General features: G+C 43.4%; 1 protein-coding gene and 1 non-coding gene across 3 annotated transcripts in view; both read left to right on the forward strand.

The window, feature by feature from the left end:
• The window catches only part of MTHFD1L (methylenetetrahydrofolate dehydrogenase (NADP+ dependent) 1 like), a 182,015-nt gene that overhangs the window by 1,691 nt on the left and 154,634 nt on the right, over positions 1-25,690 (forward strand). For both annotated transcript variants that reach the window (XM_027551844.1, XM_027551845.1), the window contains exons 2-7: positions 3,999-4,083; positions 5,478-5,528; positions 5,623-5,676; positions 8,932-9,056; positions 11,374-11,474; positions 13,119-13,255. In XM_027551844.1, the coding sequence (XP_027407645.1) occupies positions 3,999-4,083; positions 5,478-5,528; positions 5,623-5,676; positions 8,932-9,056; positions 11,374-11,474; positions 13,119-13,255 (553 nt within the window). The remainder of the gene's footprint in view (positions 1-3,998; positions 4,084-5,477; positions 5,529-5,622; positions 5,677-8,931; positions 9,057-11,373; positions 11,475-13,118; positions 13,256-25,690) is intronic.
• On the forward strand, positions 12,394-12,528 carry LOC113898905. The gene has a single exon (XR_003512768.1). It is a non-coding gene; the product is annotated as a small nucleolar RNA SNORA70 (small nucleolar RNA).

Raw genomic sequence — 25,690 nt, forward strand, 5'->3', positions numbered from 1 at the left:
CCGGCTCCAGTACTCTTGCCTGGAAAATCCCATGGACCGAGGAGCCTGGTAGGCTGCAGTCCATGGGGTCCCTAGGAGTCCGCCACGGCTGAACGACTTCACTTTCACTTTTCACTTTCATGCATTGGAGAAGGAAATGGCAACCCACTCCAGTATTCTTGCCTGGAGAATCCCAGGGACGGGGGAGCCTAGTGGGCTGCCGTCTTTGGGGTCGCACAGAGTCTGACACGACTGAAGCAACTTAGCAGCAGCAGCAAAGCACTTATTGAGGTGGCCTGAGACTCCAAGGACCCTTTTGTTTAGCTTACCCTGTCTCTCTGAAAGTTGAAGTTTAATCTCTTCCTGTCGTTAGGTTTTAAGCAATGAGCTCACCTTAAGGGGTTGACCAAACCTAACTGGAAATGCTGGTCGAATGTGCAGCAAAGCCAATCTACTGGACATGGGGTTGTGATGTAGGCAAGTACAAGGTTTGTTGTAGGTTACCAAGCAGGCGAGTCCAGGACAAGCCTCAGATCCACTCCAGCTTGGTCTCTGAGTTAGCCTTTTGTTTGTTTTTCTTTTTTTTTTAAGGGGAAGAACTGAAAGGCTGGAATTAGTTATCTTGTGACGTTTCTGTGACATTTCATTTCTTAATTGTAGCTTTGGCAGTTGCCATGTCTTTGGTTTATGCTTCTCTGGCTGGCTGGTCCTTGAGTCGGAGTCTGTTAGCTCATCTCCTGAGTGTATAGTTAATGAGATCTGTGGTAGTAATTTTATTTATTTTTATGATAGCAGTTTTAGCACATTAATGAGATTACCAATAACAATTTTAGTCATCTGGCTCTGTTGATTGTTGTTTATTTAGCACAGAATTAAAGTCACAGGGCACAGGAAACTGGACAAAAATTTTAGATAGATTAATCATAAATTGAATAAGAGGTTTTAGGGGGTTTTGATTTCAAGGTAAGAATCTGAAGACAGTATGGGAGGCAAAAATCTCCTTCCAACTAGAAGTTGACATGACAACTTTTCTCAACAGGGCAAAAAAAAAAATATTGATTAGAAACATTTATGCCACTTTTTAGACTTATTGAACCTGGTAACTCCTTGTTTGCTTTGTTTGGCTCTGTAGGAATAATGAGTAACCCCAAAGAATGATACATTACACATGTAACAAGTTGTGGGGGATTTTGACTCAAGGAGCTGGGTGGTGACAGATCTGAGCTTCTGTAGCCACATGCCCTTCATTTATTGGAATGGTAAGACTCTTGCCTGGAAAATCCCATGGACGGAGGAGGCTGGTAGGCTGCAGTCCATGGGGTCGCTGAGGGTCGGACACGACTGAGCAGCTTCCCTTTCACTCTTCATTTTCATGCATTGGAGAAGGAAATGGCAGCCCACTCCAGTGTTCCTTCCTGGAGAATCCCAGGGACGGGGGAGCCTGGTGGGCTGCTGTCTATGGGGTCACACAGAGTCAGACACGACTGAAGTGACTTAGCAGCAGCAGGAACTACAGGTGTTTTCTGGGGAAAGTGCTTTTAGAAGGCATGTTTTCAGTGTTGAAGGGTAGCTTAGAGGCGCAGAACATTTTACAATTATAAGAACAAAGGTAGAGTTCTTGTAGTGCTCTTGCCCTACATTGAGAAAAGGGGTTTGTTATGGCTCAGGGAATTGTCCACACTGGTCAACCACAGGCTGAGCTTGGGTCCAAGGCTATTTCCACTCAGAGCTTTAGAGCCACCCAGACACTCCTTTTTGAGAACATACATTCCAGGCCCCACCCAGACTTAGGGAGTCCAACTTGATGGGCTGAGGCACAGAGCCTTTCTCTTTCCCACGCTCTCTGGCTGATCTTTCTCATTGCCAAGAACCACTTGGGACCCGCACTCCAGTGCCTCCCATACTACGCAAAAATGAGGACCCAATATGGCCCAAATTCGTAGTCAAGAAAGGTGGGGAGGGACTTCCCTAGTGGCCCAGTGGTTAAGACTCAGCGTTTCCACTGCAGGGTGCCTGGATTCCATCTAAGATCCTGCACACCAAGCAGTGTGGCCAAAATAATCATAAACATAAGAAAAGCATAGAATCTGCATAGAGCACGTGGTCCTCAGCCACGTTTTGCTGCAAAGAAGATTCTGGCTCATTTATAAGGTGATCTGTGAATTTTCATACATAGTTCAACAGAACAATACAGTCATTTCACTATCCAGTCGCTTTATCCCAGGTGATTAAAAACAAACAAAAACTTGCCTGGTTTGTAGACAGCTGCATGCTCATCTATTCCGTTTCTTTTGGCTCAGCTGACAGTGGAATGGCTCATCTGGTTAAGTTTTGAGGCCTTTAAACATTTTCCGAGCACCCCTCTTTCCTCTTCCATCTAATAGGAGCTGTTCGTCAGATACATTCGTCAGTTTCTTCTCTGAAAACTGGGAGGAGTTTTGCGTCTGGCCGTTTTGCCCCGTCCCTTTGTCTATGGCCACTTACTGCTGATGGGACCTGGCTGAGAGTTCACCCTGCAATTTTTGAAAACTGTTGTGTGTGCAAGACTCTGGTGGAGATGGGAGATAAAACTTAAAGATAGTTTCAAGCCCTGAAGCTTGGGTACCACCTCAGCTAAGCCTCTTGTTTATTACTGTGAGAGGAAAATGAGCCAAATTTTTTTATTAATTAAAAAATTTTAATTGAAACGTAATTGATTTACAATGTTGTGTTAGTTTCAGTTATACGGCAAAGTGATTCAGTTACATATATATGTCTGTGTATATAGATATTTATATGTGCTCAGTTGCTCAGTTGTGTGCGACTCTTTGCAACTCCATGGACCGTAGCCTGCCAGGCACCTCTGTCCATAGCGATTCTCCAGGCAAGAATACTGTAGTGGGTTGCCACGCCCTCCTTAAGGGAATCTTCCCCACCCAGGGATCAAACCCAGGTCTCCCGCATTGCGGGCGGTTTCTTTACTATCTGAGCCACGAGGGAAACCCAGATATATGTATAGATCTATCTTTTTTTTCAGATTCCTTAGTTATTTCAAGATATTGAATGTATTTCCTTGTTCTATATTATAGGTCCTTCTTGTTTGTCTATTTCATATATAGTAAAGTCTGTTAATCCCAGACTCCCGATTTATCCCTGCCCCTGCCCTTCTTCCCCTTTGGTAACCATAAGATTGTTTTCTATGTCTGAGGGTCTGTTTCTATTCTGTAAATAAATTCATCTGAAAGAGCCGACTTTCTTGATTGTGTACAAGTAAGGAACATTTCGTGTGGAGGGTGGTGAAAAGTGGTCTCTGAAATGGCTCATCCCAGGAAGCTACAGAAAGAGAGCCTGCCTTGTACCACGTTTATCTTGGTCTGCCCCTGTACCTGGGAGCTGACACCTGGGGGATGCTAAGGGGAAGGTGGCCCCTGCTATTTTTCAGGAGGTTCCAGTGCAGACTTGAGGGGCCCAGAGGAGTGAGAGGCTCCTTCTGTGAGAGGCCTTGGGAGAATATCAGATCCCTGTACCTCCTCAGTGTTTCTGCAGCCTTTGCTTCCCATCCCTTCTGTAAACTCAGGAGCTTAAAGTGTATCCTGACCCATCACTTCTTACCCCCTCCACAATCCCCTGTGTTAGTACCTACCCCTCTCCGCCCAAGTTTGCTTTCCCCCTGGACCCAGACTCTTCTGGAGTGGAAGGATTGTGGTGGAGAAAGGGGATTATTGAACCAAGAAACCCAAACTTCTTACTACAGTAAACTTAGAAAATGCAAGAGAATAAGTCACCCCTAGAAAATTACCATTTGCATCCAGCTCCTTTATCTCTGCTTATTTTGAAAATTAAGAGGTTGTCACATTTTATGCTGGGTTAAGTAGTTCATGATTGCTCTCCTGCGCAGCCCCCCCGACCCTGTGCATACCCGGAGGAGCACCCTTTTGCTATCTAATTAGAGAGTAAGAGACCTTCTAAGAAAATGTGTGGTACCTATCCTTTCTTGTCAAACCTAGATCTGACTGTGTTGTTTCTCTTTCCCAATGTAGAGAAGTCATTCAGAATTCGAAAGAAGTTCTGAGTTTATTGCAAGAAAAGACCCCTACCTTTAAGCCGGTTCTTGCTATTATTCAGGTAAGCGGAGAATGTGGTTCTGTCTTGCTATTTTATGATGTCTTTTTTTTTTTGGCTGTTTTGGGTCTTCGCTTCCACACACGGACTTTCTCTAGGTGTGGTGTGTGGGCTTCTCACTGTAGTGGCTTCTCTTGTCGCGGAGCACGGGCTCTTGATGCACGGGTTCAATCAGCAGTTGTGGCACATGGGCTTAGTTGCTCTGTGGCATGTGGAATCTTTGGCCCAGGGATTGAAATTGTGTCCCCCGCATTGGCAGACAGACTCTTAACCACTGGACTACCAGGGAAGTCCTGGTATCTTTCAATCTAGATTGTACACAGACAACCACCTGCATTTCTTGTCACAGACATCCCACTGGGGCTTAGGGGAGGAAGGAGAAGCCTCAGCTGGAAATGCTGTTGTTTCCCCCTTCATCTGGTCATTTTGCTGCTTCAGGGTTACAGGTCAGGTACCGCTCTGTTTGCTTCTGTCTCCTTTTGGTGTGGATAACTTCCAGAGGTCGGGATGTAGATGCTCCCATAACTTGCATTATGCAGGATATACTGTGGCCAAGTATAAATTCTTATGATGTGATCTGAGGGGAAAGGGGAGAAACACGCCTCTTTAGTTCCATGGAAGACAGATGCTTGCTGAGACATGGTATTTGGTGATCTTACTACTTAGTCTCTAAGGCCTGCCTTGAGTCTGAAGGGCCAAAAGCCACGGCATGTCAGAAGGACTTCAAGTTCTACATCTGTCTTCTGACTTCGGACCCTTCGTTGCCAGCTGCGGTTGGCACTATTTGCCACCTGTGTTGGCGCACCTGGGTGATGCCAGGTGCAGGCAAGTGATTAGCTGAGCCAAGCCTGTAAGCTAACACAGCCCAACAGTTGAGCGGCCACTCTTGTTCTTGGCATGAGTTTAATGTATCAGAAAAGCTGTTTCATCAGCACTGTGATTTGAGGACCAGAGAGCTGTGCTCAAGTCACTCGCATTCTTTGGAGTCTGTTCCTGAAAAGGTAGGCAGGTGAGAAGAGTGGAAAGAAAAGTGAACCGAGGGCCTAGCCTCCTGGAATTCAGCTTACTTGATAGCTTTTCACTGAAGGGCAAGTCACCTAAATCTCCCTGTTTGGCATTCCTCACTTAGAACTGGGTTCTGGTTGTGGCTATATATGCCCTGTGAGGATTCTTATTTTAAAAAGAAACATAACTTGAAAGCCTGAGAAATTGCCATGTTAATGAAGACCAGCCATTAGCTCCCTTTTATGAGCAATAAGATTCTTGTTTTGCATTTCCCTTTGTCTTTGTTAGATAATGCATAATCACAGAATTAGTCTTTGTATTGTTCTGTGCCTATTCAAGATCTTTTTATGTTGATCTTTAATATATTCTCCTTCTGTCTCCCCTCTCCCAAGGCAGGTGATGATAACTTGATGCAAGAAGTAAACCAGAATTTGGCTGAGGAGGTAAGGATTGTTGATTTTCAAAAATGCATTTTAATTTTTGGCTGGTGCATTCATCTCCTCTCAGTGACACACTCGCCCTGTGTACTCTTTGCAGGCTGGTCTGAACATCACCCACATCTGCCTTCCTGCGGAGAGCGGGGAAGATGAGGTAAGACAGCAGGACACGTGACTCTTTTGTGCTCCTCCCCCTCGGCCCTAGTAGACCTCTGAGCAAGTCTTGCTGTGGGCGGAACTGACCAAACCTTTTCTCAGGGCTGAACTTTTGGAGGGAAGAATTCACTTTTCCCACTAGTGTAAATGCTCTGTGATCTGTCCCTTTCCTTACCATGTTTCTTTCTTTTTTCTTTAAAGTAGAGTTGATTTACAATGTTTTGTTAGTTTCTGGTGTATAGCAAAGTGATTCAGTTATACATATACGCTTGTATATTCTTTTTCATATTCTTTTCCATTATGGTTTATTACAGGCTGTTGAATGTAGTTCCCTGTGCTATATAGTAGTACCTTTTTTAAAAAATATATTTATTTATTTGACTGCACCAGGCCTCAGCTGTGGCACGTCAGATCTTCGATCATAGTTGCAGCATTTGGGATCTTTAGTTGTGATATATGAACTCTTACTTGTGGCACATGGGATCTAGTTCCCTGACCAGGAATCAAACCCAGACCCCCTGCATTGGGAGCTTGGAGTCTTAGCCACTGGACTATAAGGGAAGTCCCCAGTACATTGTTTTTTATCTCCTTACCATATGTTTCTGCTCAATAAGGCCTCCCCTCGTGGGCACTAGTGGTAAAGAACCTGCCTGCCAATACAGGAGACTTAAGAGACATGAGTTCAATCCCTGGGCCAGGAAGATCCCCTAAAGAAGAAATTGGCAACCCACTCCAGTATTCTTGCCTGGAGAATCCCATGGACAGAGGAGCCTGGTGGGCCTCAACCCATGGGGTCACAAAGGGTTGGACACGACTGAAGTGACTATCACGCACCACATGTTTCTGTTGACAGCATGAGCTATGACATGGTCACTTTGGTTGTGTTTCTTTAGCTGTTGCAACAGCATTGTCTCGTGGAAATTGTCAGTGTCTGGAGGACTAGTTCTGGTTTGTGATGTCCTGACCTGAGTTGTTTGACCTTGAGTCATTCTTTGGTTCTTCTAGGTCACAGTTGCCTCATCAATAAAATAAAAGACAGGATCATTTTCCAGATGCTTTTTCAGGCTAACTTTGTGTGAATCTTTAAGTGGTGTTTTGGGGCCTCTGATAAAAAAACCATCGTAGGTTCTTGCAGTGCTACTGTATGTGATATGGTTGTTTCCAGCAGCAGGGATACCAACCCTCCTGTGTGTCATCTCAAGCCTGGGATAAGCAGCACTGCATAAGTAGGGCCTCAGACACTAAACCAGGGCCATCCTGGTGTCTGACACTTCTGTGGCTAGATTTTCTTCAGACTGGCTGTGGCAGTGATGAAAACTAAACAATCGGGAATAGCACTGAAGTCTTTTGTAGGTGCTCAAACTCACGTCCATCGGGTCGGTGATGCCATCCAGCCATCTCATCCTCTGTCATCCCCTTCTCCTCCTGCCCCCAATCCCTCCAGGTATCAGGGTCTTTTCCAGTGAGTCAACTCTTCGCATGAGGTGGCCAAAGTATTGGAGTTTCAGCTTTAGCATCATTCCTTCCAAAGAACACCCAGGGCTGATCTCCTTTAGAATGGACTGGTTGGATCTCCTTGCAGTCCCAGGGACTCTCAAGAGTCTTCTCCAACACCACAGTTCAAAAACATCAATTCTTCGGTGCTCAGTGCTGTGATTCATGGGGTCGCAAAGAGTCGGACACGACTGAGCGACTGAACTAAACTGAACTGACTGAAAGTTCAGAAGTAGGGAATCCCTGGCTAGTGTGGTGGCATCACAAAGTCCTTAGATATTCAGGTTCCCAGGATCTTGCTGTGCTGCCTCATATCCAGGATGGCCCATTCAACTCTACACATCACACCCACATTCTATTGTTATGTTGCTGTTCAGTTGTTCAGTCGTGTCCGACTTTTGGTGACCCCATGGACGGCAGCACGCCAGGCTTCCCTGTCCTTCACTATCTCCCTGAGCTTGCTCAAATTCATGTCCATTGAGTCAATGATGCTGTCTAACCATCTCATCGTCTATTGCTCCCCTTCTCCTGCCCTCAATCTTTCCCAGCATCAGGGTCTTTTCCAGTGAGTCAGCTCTTTGCATCAGGTGGCTCAAGTATTGGAGCTTCAGCTTCAGCATCAGTCCTTCCAGTGAATATACAGCATTGATTTCCTTTAGGATTGACTGGTTTGATCTCCTTGCAGTCCATGGGACTCTCAAGAGTCCACATTCTAGCCAGCATCAGAGAGAAAATAAATCCAGACTCAGTGAGAAGTGATATAATCTGAAAGAATTACTGCCAGATGGGGAAAGGGCCTGTTAAGGAAATGTACTCTGCCCGTAACTTCTACATACCTTTCAGAGGTAGGCAGAAGCCTTGTCTTTTACAGGGAGAGGGAGAGAAGGCTTGAAAGAAGCCAGTGCGATGAAAGAAAGGGTGGCTTGATGAGATAGTAGATGAGAGAATGTTTTACCCTGAAGCCAGCCTGTTCTCATGAGTGGAGGGAGGAGAGTGCCGTCTGACAGTCAGACTGGGGCTAGGTCGAAGTTTGGGCTTCCCTGGTGGCTCAGATGGTAAAGGTGTGTCTACAGTGTAGGAGACCTGGGTTCAATCCCTGTGTTGGGAATATCCCCTGGAGGGGAGCATGGCAACCCACTCCAGTATTCTTGCCTGAAGAGTCTCCATGGACAGAGGAGCCTAGCAGGCTACAGTCAATGGGGTCACAAACAGTTGGACATAGCTGAGCGACTAAGGATGGCACAGCACAGGTCAAAGTTTAAGAACCAGAGGGAAGGAAAGAAGCTTACCTAACGTTCAATTTACAAGCGGTTTTATTCTGATGGATCAGTGGGGACAAACAGTTCAGCTAAATTACTCATGGACAAAAAATGGGAATTTGTGGGGTCTGTATCTGGCCTTATTCCCAGGTAGGCAAGAGAGCATCAGATGGGCTCAAATCTAACTGTGGACAGGGAATTGTCTTTTACAGCTCTCACTTGTAGCATCTCATGTCTTAATTAATTGTTGAGCTTTGGTTTTGTTCTGTCGTGTTCTGGTAGAGAATAGTGATAAGAAAGACTTAAAGACACCAAAAATTCAGCCAAGATTTTATAGGGGGTGAGAAGGGAATATAGATTTCTTCTTTCTGCTTTATACCAGGTCTTCAACAAAGACAAGAAGAAACTAGAACACATGCATTTTTATGAATCCATGTTTAATATAATATGCCTTTTGTTGGGTCTTATTTTTGCACAACTGACTATTGTTTTCCTTTTAGATTATAGATGAGATCCTGAAGATTAATGAAGACAGCAGAGTACATGGCCTTGCCCTTCAGATCGCTGAGACCTCATTTAGCAACAAAATCCTCAATGCTTTGAAACCAGAAAAAGATGTGGATGGGTAAGAACATATAAAAGAAAACAATCAACTCATTGCTAGTTTGTTTACAGTGAATTTTTGAAAACTCTGCTCTTTCAACTATGTCAGTAATTAAGACTTGAAAGGAATAATTTTAACTCTTTCAGGAGTTGGAGGGTCTGTTAAATTCTGCTTAAGAAAGTGCATGTTTGGGAAAATACACTTACCCTTTTGTAGTGTTTGTGTGCCATTTTGGAATTAACCAGTCATATTCATTTGAGAACTTCCTGACTTACAGAGTCCTTAGCCAGCTCTCCTCTTCTAATAACTTTTCCTTGATAGTTCTACCAGACTAGAGAAAAAGCCCAGACACCTGCTTCACTAGCAATAGAGTATTCTCCCTCAGTTCCAGGCCAGTAGAGAAGAACAAAGCAAGCCCTTACGTTCATAATGCAGGGTTTTGTTTGAAGGGAAAAACTGACTAGCAGGTGCTCTGATATTGGTCTTGGATTTGTGTCACGTCATGATATAAGCTTCAAGGGACAAGGAATACTACCCACGCATACGGGAGTTCCTGATGTTTCCTAAAAGTTGAAAACCTCATTTTCCGACATGGAAACAAGAGATTTATGTACTGTGACCTAAAAGAACATTCTTAGCATTACAGGGTGGTAAGCAAATTGATAACATTATTCTTGTAGGGGCTGGATTGAGTGAATCACTACATCACTGACACATCCAGATTCTGCCATTATCCAGGCCTTCTGTTGGGACTTAGGGCAGACTCAAACAGGGAGAAAAGTTGTCATGAAAATCTCTGATCCTGTAGCAGACAAACCATAAAGAGAGAAGAAGCTCTAATTAGTTAGGAAACCTCCAGAACCTCAAGGTATCAAGGTGTAGTTTTCTATCTTTCATAAAAAGAGGACTATGAAACCTTTGCCAAGTATCCTCATTTTGTTATTAACCTGTATTGAGACCATCAGTTTAAGCTGAACAGTTAGGGACTGTGTTGTCCTGGATTTGACAAGAAAGGACGCAAGGCCTTGAAAGGACATGGTTCCTCCTTTTTTCCCTTGATTCCTGCAGGAGATGAGTACTGATGTCAAGTGGGGGTCAGACCTTGAATCCAAATCTTGTGAGGTCACTCCCTGATTTCTAGGATTGATTCTGGGCTTTGATATTGATGGAGATGTAAATTCCTCAGGGTAAAGTGGGCTTGGCTTCAGGACCACGGCACACATCCAGGGCCACCCTTCTCCATAGTCCACTGAAATGAGCTTCCTGGAGCTGTGCAGTGAAGCCCTACATGGCTTCAAGCTGCAGACATGCTGTCCAAGCAAGATCAGAACACCCTTAGGGACCACATTAGCATTGCCTAAAGGGCCGCTCTAAAAAGCTAATGGCCTCTATTCCTGCCCGCTCTTTATTTTATATTTGTTTTTCTTGCCCACTCTTTAATTTCTATTTAATTATTTAATATATCCTATCTGTCAACAAAAATTCAGTGAACTATCAAGTTAAAAAAGGAATAAAAGAGAATTTTATTTGAGCCAAATCAAGGATTATAACCCAGCAAGCAGATTCTCAGGAAGCTCTGAGAACTGTTCCTCTGTTAGAAGTCAGAGATGGTCATATAGTCATATAGATAGAAGTCAGATAGTCACAGGGATAGAAGTCAGATAATCATACACATTGTCGGGAGAAAGGATAACACATCACAATGACACACTGATGCTTTACATAAAATTCACTAAGGGTGAGAAGAAAGTGAAAGTGTTAGTTGTTCAGTTGTGTCTGACTCTTTGAGACCCCATGGACTGTAGCCCCCTACCAGGCTCCTCTGGCCGTGGAATTCTCCAGGCAAGAATACGGGAGTGGGTTGCCATGCCCTTCTCCAGAGGATCTTCCTGAGCCAAGGACTGAACCCGGGTCTCCTGCATTGCAGGCAGATCCTTTACATCTGAGCCACCCGGGAAGCCCCATCGTCCAGATGAACCCCAAGTCACCCTGACCCCCTACAGAGCTGGGAAAGAACACTGTTCTTTTAAGAAGTTGCATGGCTAGTGTCGGAATTTTAAAAAGTTATCTTTTCAGTTGAGCAGGCGGTCTTGTCTTTGAGGAGCTCTGGTTAATGTGTCATGTAGGTGCACACTGCAGAGCTGGGAGTGAGGGACGCCCAAATGAGCACAGAGAGAATTTCATAGTTAATTTTTTCTTGACCAGCTTTAAAAGATTAGCTTCTTTTCATTATATCAAATATTGACTTGGCTGTTATTTGGGATTAATACATGTGCTTTACAGATGAGTGAGTTTGGGCCAAGTTTGAACTCACTTGTTCCCTTGTTTTTGGATTCAGATTAACGGATGTCAACCTGGGGAAGTTGGTCCGAGGAGATGCCCATGAGTGTTTTATTTCACCTGTGGCCAGAGCTGTAATCGAACTTCTTGAAAAGTCAGGTATAATGCTCCTTCAGAAATGTTGCTGTTCTGAACATTTCTGTTTCTGGAAGATTCTTATTGAAACACTGAGGTGATATTCAGTATCAGATTTTTTTGTTTCTCGTCAGTTACATATGACTATGGCAGATTTTCTAATAAGACTATTATAATTTTAAAGAGAAATTGGTAAAGGTAAATGATTAACCTTGTTAAACATTAAATAACACATTAACACATTACGTGTTAAACATTTTCTCAGTGTCTCTCATGAAACTCTCAAAATAACCACCATGAAAGACGTTTCAAGTTTCAACTCCTCAAATCCGTCAGTGTGTAGACCTAGATAAGATTTATATTTAAGGCTTAACTGACTATTAGATATATAGTTTAAATGACTGTTAGATATAGTTTAGGGTATAGAAACCTGGATTAGGATTTATCAGTGAACAGTATCACTTTCGTATCAGTATTTAATTTCCATCTTTCTTTCCTTTCATGTCAGTGACATAGAAATGAATAATATCTTAGTTATCACATTTAACAAGAAAATTATTACTGAATCTCTCCTATATTTAAGGACTTTATAACTGAATACATAAAAATTTAATAAACTTAATTTTTCTTTGCACTGGCTTGAGTAAAAAAGAGACCAGTGTCCCTCCCCTATACCCAAACGTGCAATGAGTAAACAAAAATTCTAAAATGTATACCAAAGCTTTGTTAGAAGACTAACTTTCAAGATACGCCTTTAGGACAGTAGTCATTAACCTCAAATCTCTGAGATAATCCGAATAGACAGTGTCTTTCCATCATATGAATAATTAGGATGATGATTCTGCATCACCCCACCATAAAATTTGCACAGAAAGAATAAATTACAGCTTATAGTCATTGTAAGTCTGGTGCCCAGAGGGCCAAGTTTTAAAAGGCTATTTTTTTGCAGCCAATTAAGCTGACAGTGCTATTTTCGCTGGGGAGTGCTGGTGTGCAGTGGCTGCAAACAGCAGGCTCCCGGGTAGTGTATGAAGCCTGTTGCCCTCATGGGTTGCCCTAAGGGACCTTGAAGTGAAAGTGTCAGTCACTCAGTCGTGTCTGACTCTTTGTGACCCTGTGGACTGTAGGCTGTTGGGCTCCTCTGTCCATAGAATTCTCCAGGCAAGAATACTGGAGTGAGTTGCCATTTGAAGACAGCCCTTTCCAGGGGACATTCGTGTCTGGCATGCTGTCCGCAGTCTAGGCTCCAGACAGGTATGCATCGTACCTTTGGAAAGCGCCAGGGCACAATGGCCAGAGTCCACATTGGCCAGGTCATAATGTCCGTCTGCACCAAGCTGCAGAACACGGAGCAGGTGAAGTTCAAGTTTTCTGGCTGCTGGAAGATCCACAGAAGTGGGGATTTACTAAGTTTAATGTGGATGAAATTGAAAACTTGGTGGCGGAAAAGCAGGTTTTCCCAGAGAGCTGTGGGGTTGAACACGTCCCTAATCCCAGCCCCCTGGACAAATGGTGGGCCCAGCGCTCCTGAGAGCCCAGACACTGTCCCCTCCTTAACACCCCCCAGTAAATCCTACCTTAAAGGCTTTTCCCCCCTTGCATTAAACCTGTATAGGAAAAAAACATTGATGTTTTGATTATAATACTGAATTTTCATTTGGTGGATAGGTGTCAGCTTAGATGGAAAGAAGATCTTGGTAATAGGAGCCCATGGGTCTTTGGAAGCCACCCTACAATGTCTGTTCCAGAGAAAAGGGTCCATGACAATGAGCTCCCAGTGGAAAACACCTCAGCTTCAAGGCAAGGTAAGCATCTTTCATGTTGGAAACATATCTTCAAATGCTTATATTAGAAAAGGAGGACTGGAAATGCACAGACCAAGCGTTAAGAGATTACAGAAAGAACAGCAGAAAAATCTCAAAGGATGAAAACAAAGAACAGAGATTTCTATTGCAAAGCCAAAATCAGTTCTTGGAAAAGTCTAGTAATATAGACACATCACTAGCCAAAATGATCGAGAGGAAAAGAGAACACCAGCAATGCTAGGAATGAACAAGGATACATAAACACAGAAGCAAAAACTATTTTTTTAAAAAGGTGAGTATGAGCAACTTTGGCTGATAAATCTGAAAACTTGTAAAAATGGATTCACATAAAATTGAATAGTATATAACGTTGAAGACATTGAATCAGTCTGCTGCTGCTGCTAAGTCGCTTCAGTCGTGTCCGACTCTGTGCGACCCCATAGATGGCAGCCCACCAGGCTCCCCCGTCCCTGGGATTTTCCAGGCAAGAGTACTGGAGTGGGGTGCCATTGCCTTCTCCAGAATCAGTCTAGCAGACAAAAATCAGACAAGCAGACAAAAAGACAATAGTTTTATAAATGAGCTACCTCAGTCAAAAAAGATAGGAGAAGACAGAACATTTTATAACTCATGAGTTCCCAGTGCAGACACTGACACGATGCTAATGGACAATTATAGGCCAATTTCACCTGTGAACATAGATGAAGTTACCATTAGCAAAATAGAAAATAAAATCCAGGTTGAGGTTATCATGAGATTGTAAAGAGGGTTAATATTGATCAAAATGTATTAATGTAATTCATTACATTATCAGATTAAAATCTATACTTTCACCGTAGTAGATACGTTAGATAACGTAGAAAAGTTATCTTTTCTACGTAGATAGTAGAAAAGTTATTAGATAAATTCTAGCATTCATTATGAGATTTTTCTAAAAAGTCATCTTAGACTAGGAATTTAAAGAAATTCCTTAATCAAATAAAATGTCTATAAAAACAGAGTGAAAATATCATTTAACAGTGAAATATGAAAAACCTTTTGGGGGGACTGCGCTACACAGCGTCTTATTAATAGTTCTTAGTTCTCTGACCAGAGATCAAAACCAGCAGTGGAAGCACCAAGTCCTAACAACTAAACCACCAGAGAATTCCCTAGAAACACTTTTTAATTAGGAAAGACAAAGGTGTCTGTTATCAGTATTCCTAACTGGCATTGTGCGGGAATTCCCAGACAATGTAGTAATATGAAAAAACAAAATGATGATAGGAAAGGAAAACACAAAATGTCATCAATCCTGAGTAATAAACTTATGTAAAAAGTACAGAAGACTCTATCAAGATATCAGAATTACTTCACACACACAAAAAACACAGATATCAGAATTACTAAGAGTTCATCTGGCTTCTTGGATGTAAGATCAACAGGCAAAAGCTAATTGCATTTCTAAACACCACCACCCACAGTTATAAAATTAATTTTTAAAGAATACAACATATGATAACAATGAGAATATAAGGTACCTAGGAATATATTTAGAGAAGGCAGTAGCACCACACTCCAATACTCTTGCCTGGAAAATCCCATGGACGGAGGAGCCTGCTGGGCTGCAGTCCATGGGGTCGCTACAAGTCAGACACGACTGAGCAACTTCCCTTTCACTCTTCACTTTCATGCACTGGAGAAGGAAATGGCAACCCACTCCAGTGTTCTTGCCTGGAGAATCCCAGGGACGGGGGAGCCTGGTGGGCTGCCGTCTCTGGGGTCGCACAGAGTCAGACATGACTGAAGCGACGTAGCAGCAGCAGAAATATGTTTAACAAAGGTTATTTCTGACCTTTTGAAAGAAATTGTATAATTTTTATAAATGCCATTAAGAAGACCCAGTTAAAAGCAGAGATACCATTTCATGGATTAGAAGACTCACTGTCTTAAGGATATTGATACTGATTCTCTCCCAAATTAATCTCTACATTTGAATCAAAATCCTGACATAATATTATTGTGTAGAATTTGCCAAATTGATTCTAAAATTTACATGGGAGATCAGGATAAAAACAAGACAATTTTGAAGAAGCATAGAGCTATAAATATCAATAAAGAATTTTAAAAAATTATTCACTGGAGTAAGGCAAGTTGCAGAAGGATGTATTTCATCTAACCCCATTTGTATAAGATTTAAAGTCAATGCAGGATGTATTTCATCTAACCCCATTTGTATAAGATTTAAAGTCAATACCTTTTTAGAGCTGCATACATATAAAGGAAAAGAATAAGGAAATGAGCAGAAACTGAACCAATTCAGGAAAACCGTGATGGGACAAACATGTGGATGTAGATGGAGAAGACACTAGGGGACCTTCGCTTGTGTTGGTCATACCTTTTCTTAAACCGGGTAATGGGCAGGGTGTCCAGGTGAATTGTAATTCTTTTACAATTTACTGTCTGAAATAGTTTCATAAAGTTTTTAATTTCAAAAACTGACTGAATTCCACAAATGTCAAGGGAAGTGAATTTACATTAAAAGTGCATTAAGCACAATAAATTACCAAAATCTGAAAATACATGTTCCTCACTTTGCCATGTGAGGATGGAGACTAGCAAGTTGTAGTCCTGTCCTGGGGACCAAGGCATCTGGACTGAGAGCTGTAATGTTTGAATGGCAAGTGGATCTGATATACCTTGTTCTTTCTTGTTTGAAAACAGTCCGGGAACATGATCTTGCAATTATTATGTGATTTTTCAGTGGTCGCCACATGGTGGCAGGCTATTCAAGAAAATGCAGGGACAGTGTTTTGTACTTTAAAAGCCCAGAATTTTGGGTTGGGACGCTTAGTGGAAGAGGACAGTAAACTTGCCCTGAACTGAACAGCTGTGACGAAAAAGAGAAAAATGCCTTCATTGGCAATTCAGTGTTTTCACAGCTGTCACAGATAGTTTTGCTAGTTGTATCTGTATTTTCGAAAAACAAAGATATCTTTCAAAGTACTTTTTTATTATGGAAATAAATCACCTTTACTATTTGGATAAAGCTCATTCTAACTTTGAGAACCATGATTGGCTTTACTCTCTTGAGAATCTAGAAATTGGGTAACATTCTGATTTTCCTGTATCTATGGAGGTTCTCTTTAAAAGCTGACATTGTACACCCTTTTTTTTTTCTTAAGTCCTTGGTACTTATAGCAGTACCACTGTGAATCTTAGAGACTGGCAACTTTCATTGCTTTTATTGTTTCGACTTTAGAGCCAAAAATATGGCAAGAAAGATTCCAGGCTTTTCATTGTTTTTGTTTAGTCGGTAAGTCTTGTCTGACTCTTTGCAACCCCATGTACTATAGCAAGCCCGGCTTCCCTATATCATGGAGCTTGCTCAAATTCATATCCACTGAGTCGGTGATGCCATCCAACTGTCTCATCCTCTGTCACCCTCTTCTTTTGCCCTTAATTGTTCCCAGCATCAGGGTCTTTTCTAGTGAGTCATTTCTTCGTATCAGGTGGCCAAAGTATTGGAGCTTCAGCTTCAGCATCAGTCCTTCCAATGAATATTAAGGGTTGATGTCCTTTAGGATGGACTGGTTCTATCTCCTTGCAGTCCAAGGGGCTCTCAAGAGTCTTCTCCAACACCACAGTTCAACACATTCTTTGGTGCTCAGCCTTCTTTATGGTCCAACTGTCATAGCCGTATATGACTACTGGAAAAATCGTAACTTTAACTATACAGACCTTTGTTGACAAAGTAATGTCTCTGCTTTTTAATACTCTAAGTTTATCATAGCTTTTATTCTAAGGAGCAAGCGTCTTTTATTTTCATGGCTGCAGTTAACCGTCTGCAGTGCCTTTGGAGCCAAGAAAATAAACTCTGCCACTGTTTCCACTTTTTCCTTTCTATATGCCATGAAGTGATGTGACTGGATGCCATGAACTTAGGTTTTTGAACGCTGAGTTCTCAGCTAGCTTTTTCACTCTCCTCGTCAAGAGGCTCTTTAGTTCCTCTTCACTTTCTACCGTTAGGGTGGTATCATCTGCATATCTGAGATTGTTATTTCTCCTGGCTGTCTTGATTCCAGCTTGTGATTCATCCAGCCCGGCATTTTGCATGATGTACTGTGCATAGATGTTAAATAAGCAGGGTGACAATACACAGCCTCGAGGTACTCTGTTCACAGTTTTGAACTAGTCCGTTGTTCCACGTCTGCTTCTAACCGTTGCTTTTTGACCTGCATATAGGTTTCTCAGGAGGCAGGTAAGTGGTCTGGTATTCCCATCTTTTGAGGAATTTTCCACAGTTAGTTGTGATCCACACAGTCAAAGGCTTTAGCATAGTCAGTGAAGCAGAAATAGAGGTTTTGCTGGCACTGTCTTGCTTTTTCTGTGATCCAGTGGACGTTGGCAGTTTGATCTCACAGAGTCGGACACGACTGAAGTGACTTAGCAGCAGCAGCAGCAGCAGCAAAGCTTCCTCTGACTTTTCTAAACCCAGCTTCTGCATCTGGTAGTTCTTGGTTCATGTGCTGCTGAAGCCTAGCTTGAAGGATTTTGAGCGTTACCTTGCTAGCATGTGAAATGAGCCCAGTTGCATTGTAGTTTGAACATTCTTTGGCATTGCCTTTCTTTGGGATTGGAATGAAAACTGACGTTTTCCAGCCCTGTGACCACTGCTGAGCTTTCCCATAATTGTCCTTAAACTTTGTTTGACCCCCTGTACATGGTCCACTTACACACAGCAGGCTCCCCTCCCACCGCGGAATAACGGCTGTTTCTTTCCTTTCTTTGTGCTAGCAGCTAGCGCTGCACTTGTCACTCGCCTCCTGCTAGTACACCTCCATGCTTCTGTCTGACATCTAACTTTTCACTATTCCTATATTTTGGACTCCCCTGGTGGCTCAGATAGCAAAGAATCCACCTGCAATGAGGGAGACCTGGGTTCCATCCCTAGGTTGGGAGGATCCCCTGGAAAAGGGAATGGCTACCCACTCCAGTATTCTGGCCTGGAGGATTCTGTGGACAGAGGAGCCTGGCAGGCTACAGTCCACGGGGTAGTAAAGAGTCAGACACAACTGAGCGACTTTTATTTTACTTCATTCCTATATTTTATTTCTAAAACACAGGTGATAGCAACTGAAAATGGTGCAAAGAATATCCAAACACAGATTAGTGCTGGGAGACCTGAATGGGGCAGGCTGTGTCCACCCTTATCGCACACCTCGAAAGCCTTCACTGAAAAACACTGAAAGTATACATTTTACAGTAGATTGGTATTTGTTTTCTAATGCCACCAACAATGTATTTTAAGATTATAATGCATTGTAAGTACATTTTAAGATGATGGCCCATTTAACTTCTCATTATGAACAGTGACAAGTATCAGGGGGAGAAAAGAACAAGCAAAGGAGTATAGCTGTGAGGTCACACGATATTATCTTTGAAAAGTGATTCTTTCCTGCCTGTTTGTACCTGACGTGGGACAGGATGCCCTGTTGGCCATCTGGTGGGGCATTTCAAGAACCAGAGGGGTGAGGGTTTTAGGGATAAGGTGGTGACTGTAACACTGGAGCCCTGTATACCACCTCTGAAACTACATGTAGCCTTCCAAATTTGGGATGACCTCGAAGCTACTACTGCTGCAACCAGTAGGAACTGTCTTTGGAACGCTTGGGATGACATTTGTGTTCTCGGGAAGCAATACAACAGGCTTTGGTGCAAACAGCTCTGGATTCAAGACTTCGTTGTTGTTTAACTTCTCTGAGCCTGTCTCCTCATGTGTAGAACGGGGATCTTAATACTCCCGTCCTCTTGAGGCTGCTGTGAGAATTCAGTGATGCTGTTGGTTTGCTTAGCGCAGGACTTGGCACCTGTTAACATCCCCAGTAATAGCTTGGCTGCGGCAGATGGTGAGTCAGGAAGGACACTGGCAAGTTTCACCATACAGATGTGCAGTTGATCCTTGATGTGGAAATGGAAAGGCCAGTGGGTCAATCGCTTGTAAGGAGGTAATAAAATGTAGGACCTGGGTTCCTTATTTGAAGCCTAGCACACATGTTTCCAATGTATGGCTGGGTATAAGGAGAGAGTCAGTCTGTCTGTGAGGTCTCCCAACAATACGTGGAGGCCGAGGAAACCAAATCAAAAACAAAACTAAGAAAGTGTGCCCGAGAGAGTGTGTCCAGCTTTGGCCAGTCCAGGCCCACCCTCTGGTCCTCAACTCTGTGGCTATGGACCTTTTCCTTCGCTGATGCCTGTGTCCCCTCAGAAGCCACTTCACATCAGGTCACATCTCCTGGGAATTCCTGGTTTACCAATCACTCTTTCTAGGAATAGTATTCCTTCCTGTGATTTTGAGGGATTTTTACATCAAGTTAGTTAAATAGAAATGGATTTCATCTCTATCAACAACCTAACAATCTAAGGATAGTCTTTGAATATTCTTGTTGTCCAGTCTCTCAGTCGTGTCTGACTCTACAACCCCATGGACTGCAGCACACCAGGCTTCCCTACCCTTCACATCTCCTAGTTTGCTCAAACTCATGTCCATTGAATCAGTGATGCCATCCAACCATCTCATCCCCTGTTGTTCCCTTCTCCTCTTGCCCTCCATCTTTCCCAGCATCAGGGTCTTTTTCAGTGAATCAGCTCTTCGCATCAGGTGGCCAGAGTATTGGAACTTCAGTTTCAGCATCAGTCATTCCAGTGAATATTCAGGGTTGATTTCCTTTAAGATGGATGGGTTTGATCTCCTCGCTTTGCATACTGATTACATATAAAATGTTTGTGGACCCAGAATGTGAGGGATTGAGATTTGCCTTTTTAGAGCATTACACCAAACAGAGTGGACTTCTGTATTTGGAAGCTATAGTTTATGCCTTTCTGAGTGTATCATTGACAATTAAGAATAAGTTTTCTGCTTCGTTCTGGAGCATCACTCTTGGGCTTTGAGATGCATTCTGCATTTACATGGTGGGAGGAGAGGAATGTCTGGGCATTGGTCCAGATTAGTCACACTCTATAGAGCATCAGCTGTTGGTAAGCTAAAGCATTGGGTGTGAAATTTTTGGTTTGAGCTAAGGAGTTGCCCTCCTTCCTGCACCCAGATGCAGGCCCTTTACTCAGCTCCTCAGGACCCTGGAGTGGAATGACACCCTGATGTAGGAGGGGACAGCCATCTGCCCCGTGAGAATTGGCCTACATTTAGAGATGTCCTCTTTCTCACCCCAGGGAGTTCACCCTGATGCCAGAAGGAAATGTTCTGTATTGAGTATTTGTGAGGCAGAGTGGTTCCTCTCTCCAGGATAGGGAGGCTGGCTGGCACCTCAGGGCTGTGCTCTCCACCCTCCACACACACACATACACACACACACACACACACACCCCCATACGCTCCACTGGCTGAAAAGCCTCTTTTGACACAGCTGGAGGAGGATGGCAAAACGGCCTCCAGCTGCAATGAATCGGGTCAGTCCCAGCTGTGTGCATAAGAAATAACCCAGAAAGAAGAGAGCCGTTTTACTTTGTTTTTCTCAGAGGATCTTGTTTCTCCTTCTGAGCACAGAGATTGTCAAAACTAGCACTAACAGTAAAGGAAAAGACATAGGTCTTTCACACTTGAAGGATCAAAGTAGGCCAAGCTTTTTGAGCAAAAGTTAAATTATCAGAATCATTTTCCACTTTGAATTCAGTACATTGCATGCCTTACAAAAGGCTTTAAAAAGTGAATTGGGAAATTCTAAATATATGTGTATTATACATAGGAGAGCTTGTAAAAATACTCTTTTCCCAAGATTGGTGGGGAAATGTTAGCTTTTAAACTGGACTAGATTAGCCATTTACATGAGTGCTTTTTCTTTTTTCTATACTTTTTTTTTAATACAACTTTTAATACATTTGTCTTAAACCACGTAGGAAATTACAACTGTAGTTTCAAACCAAAAATACAAGAATACTGACTTTTCTGGAAATCTGTATTTCCTCACACAGCTCGGAGTTAACTAACTAGTGTCTTTCCACTTCTTGTAGAGCAGGTCTAAAGGCAATGAACTCCTTCTGTTTTTAATATACAAATGTATTAAATTTTCCCTCTTTTTTTGGCTACACTGCGTGGCATGTGGGATCTTAATTCCCTAACCACAAATGGAGCCCCTGCTCCCTGTGGTGGACTTGGAACCACTGAATCACCCTAACCCCTCTTTTTTTTTTTGAAGTTCAGGTTTGCTGGATATAGAATTCTCAGTTGACAGATCTTTTTTTCTTCCAGCACTTTAAACCAGTAACATATGGTAATGGCAGTAAGGACAGGGAATAATTTTGAGTTAGGGGTTACAGTGAACCAGGATTGTCCTTCACTCGAGTTACCTTGTTGATTCTGCAGCCGTCCTATGAGGCTGGACTCTCACTCTTCCCATATCACAGATAGGAAACCGAGGCTCAGAGAAGCAGAGAGACTGAGCAAATATATATATATATAATTTTAAATCATTAGCAGTGGCAGTATGATTTTTAGCCATTATCTCATGTCAGCTCTTATTCCAGATAGTCCCAAAACCCAATCTTTAAAAGGACCTTCCAAGTTTAATGTTTATTTAAATACCCCACAGCATAAGGGAACTTCGTTTCCCAACCAGCAATCAGACCTGTGTGCCCTCTGCTTTGGAAGTGTAGAGTCTTAACCACTGGACCACCGGAGAAATTTCCTAATGTCTGATAATCTTTGAAACCCCAAAGGATCCAACAGCTTGGGCTGGGGAACATCAGAGGGACCAAGGTCCAAGACATTTGACTTGGGTTAGGTTCAACATTTTTTTATCCCCACTCTTACTAATCCCACAGATAGCTTCCTAAGAAAAAGAAGCCATTTCTTCCCTGAGCTTTAAGCTTGTCACCACCCTTGCAGGCTCACTCTCCAGGAGGGATGTGTCTACCCTTTCGAGAGGGGAGGGTGGGGGCCACCCTGGTCAGGTGTATGGATTCACACTCCAGCCTTATTGATGTGAGTCCCTCCCCTGACTCTAGCCCTGTGTAATGGGTGAGTGGAGGAGATAACACTGACCCCAGGGTGGCACAGATCTTGTGCCAAGTAAATACTGAGGCTATTGAGTAACGTGTGATGAAGTGACCTAGATAATGTAGGCCCCTGAATTTCTGTGTTCACTATTAATGGATTGAAAAACACCTTTGGATGTCAGCTCCCTTTCTTCTCACTCTTGCTTCTGTCTGAACATTGCGTTACTTATTAACACCAGAGAGGACAGTGAATAGAACTTTTGAAAAGCCCCCAAATTAGGCCATTTATATTTAGCAGTGTTGAGAAAAGGATCAGTGGGAGAATCTATTGAAACTTGGCATAAGATCCGGAGGGGGCATATAAAGTCTCAGATGGTTCAAGGCGTGTGTTGCATAAAAGGACAAGGGCTCCAGGCTGTGTCTCTGCAGGGAACAGGCCAGTGGCATCACCTCCTGTCTGCCTGTGGATCATCCTTGCTTGCCTGTCCACACCATCAGCAGAGCCTGGCTCCATCTTTCACTCTTCCAGCATAAATGCTTCCTAAGGGTGTAGAATTAGAATACTCCAATGGGTAGGTCTTTGCATAGTCTATGAGTCTTGCCAAGTGGCCCTAGTGGTAAAGAACCCTCCTGCCAGTGCAGGAGATTTAAGAGACTTGGTTTCTTTCCCTGGGTTGGGAAGATCCCCTGGAGGAGGACATGGCAACCCACTCCAGTATTCTTGCCTGGAGAATCCCATGGACAGAGGAGCCCCAAGGGCCACAGTCCATAGAGTTGCAGAGTCAGACATAACTGAAGCGACTTAGCACACACGCACGCAGTTAGTCTGTAATGATAGAACACCTTATGTTTGTGTACAGATTTCATTTTTCAAAGCCTTTTCATGTATTTTCTTATTAGCGTTACACCCTGAAAATAAGGTGTTTTGTGCAGTGCCTTGACCCTGGTCATCGATGACAAGAGCACAGCCTGGACTTGAATCCAGGTCTTGAAACCACCCCCCCCCCGGCCCCCCCGCCCCGTTGGCTCTTCCCTCTGCACCTCAGTTCCTCTCTAAGTGCAGTTTCTTCACTTCTCAGAGGAGGCAGCTGAGGCCAGAGAGTTACTCCAGGGAAGTGGCATGCAGGAATCTGTTAATGTGCATCCCAGGGTTCAGAATCAGAAAGCGCAAGTGTGGCAGGAAATGCAGTGCTGAATTACCCACTGTCAGTTCGAATTAACAACGCAGAATAAGCATAGATCACAAGGCTCTTCTGCCTCTGAAGCGAGGCTCACTTCCTGTGGATCTGGGAACCATAACTTGAGCTCTTACACATTTTTGTGCTATATGCTTCTGTGTCTCTATCATATCACATTATCTCTCATCACAAATACACACACACAGGTGTGAGCACATGCTCTCTCTTTCTCAGCCTTTTTTGTGTCCCAGATGAGAGAAAAGACAGTTAATCCCTCTTCGAGTTTACTTGATTCTCACATAAATTACTATGGATGATAAAAGGAAAACGCAACCTCAAATCCAGTAATGGACATACTTTGACATTCATCCAGAAAAATTCCCTTTCTCACACCCTAGGAAAAAATAAAACTAAAAAGTAAGGCTGAGGAATAAGGCTTTTTAGTTTTATTTCTTCCTAGGGTATGAGAAAGGGAATTTTTCTGGATGAATCCTTCAAAAAGTATGTCCATTACTGGATTTGAGGTTGCGTTTTCCTTTTATCATCCATCGTAATTTATGTGAGAATCAAGTAAACTCGAAGAGGGATTAACTGTCTTTTCTATCATTTGGGACACAACTGACTATCTTTGATACTCTCTTCTCATATTTTGAACAGTAAGTATGTTAAATGATAAGGTAAGACATGAATTTTTGAGAAAAAGGAAGGTTATTTATTAACCCTTTGGGGTTTGACCCGAGGGTCGGGAAGATCCCCTGGAGGAGGAAATGGCAACCCACTACAGTGTTCTTGCCAGGGAAATCCCACGGACAGATGGACAGAGGAGCCTGGCAGGCTACAGTCCCTGGGGTTGCAAAGGGTCGGACATGACTGAGCCCTCAAGCACACCACTGCTCACTGGCTCAGTGAAATCTCCATAGGGAGGGAACACACTGGACTCAGAGGGCAGATTTTGCCCAAGCATGGTTGCCTATGCCCACTTCTATAGTAAAGTCACTGAAGGGTTCCTAATGGCTTTTGGCTTGCTTAGCCATTGGATATCATTTGGAACTGGTTGACAACACCCTTTCCCCTGAGGCTGCTTGAGACAACCCAGTGCTCCTCCCCTGACTCCTGGGTCAGGAAGACCAGACATGGCCAGAGTCATGTCATTTCTTCCTCTTCCTTTGTCATTTAAGATGAGTTCTGAGGGATGCCTTAGACACCTTTTTCTTCCCGTTCTTTCCCTCGGAGATCTTATCCAAGCCTCAGCGTTTAACTACATCTCTGATGCTGGTGAATCCTACCCTGCTTCCCCATCCTCCGTTCCTTTCTTGGTTCCAGGCATCCAGCTTCCTACAGAGGTGTCCTCTGCCTGCTGCCTGTACCATGCTTTCCCTCTCAGCTCCCCCAGCCCTTCTCAATCCAGCCTCCAGCATCATCGTCCTAAAACACAGTGGATGCAGCAGGGGCAGCCAGGGTAGCCCAGCCTGACAGCTGCTTATCTGTTGTCAAGAAAAGGCCAGCAAATTCAAGAATTCGGCCTTTATTGAAAGAAAGTGACTTTTTATAAAAAGGAAAAACACCTCACTCTCGTTAGGACTTTGCCGGGAGACAGCCATGGGGCCTCCAGGCTGTCATCACAGAGCACTGTGAAGGCTCTTGTGCAGAACATGATGTGATCTATAAAGCCTCTCAACCAGCTCGCACTAACCGCAGTGTCCCAGTTCATTGAAAGTGAAAGAACAAGGGCCAGATCACCTCCCACCCTCCCTCCCTGGGACCCCTCGCTCCCTGGGGACCCCACCCTGTGCTTAACTGTGACAGCTGCCAGGCCGTTGCATGCGGCCTGCCGGATGTTAAACATTCGCCGGTTTTTTAAGTATTTTACCAACTGTATGGTCAAAATACATAGAAATAGAGTGTTTCTTTTCCGTAGTTCAGTGGTTTGTCCTGTCCCTTCATCAGGAAGATCCTAGCTCTCAAATCTTATAGTCTTGGATCTTTATTTTCTGATGCTCAGCAACCTCAGTGTCTGCCCCAAGTGGAGTACCCAAGTGGAGACGGCGGGTGAATGAGTCCATTCACTGAAGAATTCTGGGTCTCTTTCATTCTCTCCAGTCAGTGTAAATTCAGAAGCATGTCGTTGGCTGGAGAGAGCACCAGCTGATTTTTTCAAAAGTGATGTTCTTAATTTTGAACTTTGTTTTCAGAACTCTGTCCATAACATTTGAAGGATGTAGAAGCAGGTTTGTTAGGTCTCAGGTAGTTCAATCATGATTCTTCT

Source organism: Bos indicus x Bos taurus, chromosome 9 (assembly GCF_003369695.1).
Source record: "Bos indicus x Bos taurus breed Angus x Brahman F1 hybrid chromosome 9, Bos_hybrid_MaternalHap_v2.0, whole genome shotgun sequence".
Taxonomy (NCBI): Eukaryota; Metazoa; Chordata; class Mammalia; order Artiodactyla; family Bovidae; genus Bos; species Bos indicus x Bos taurus.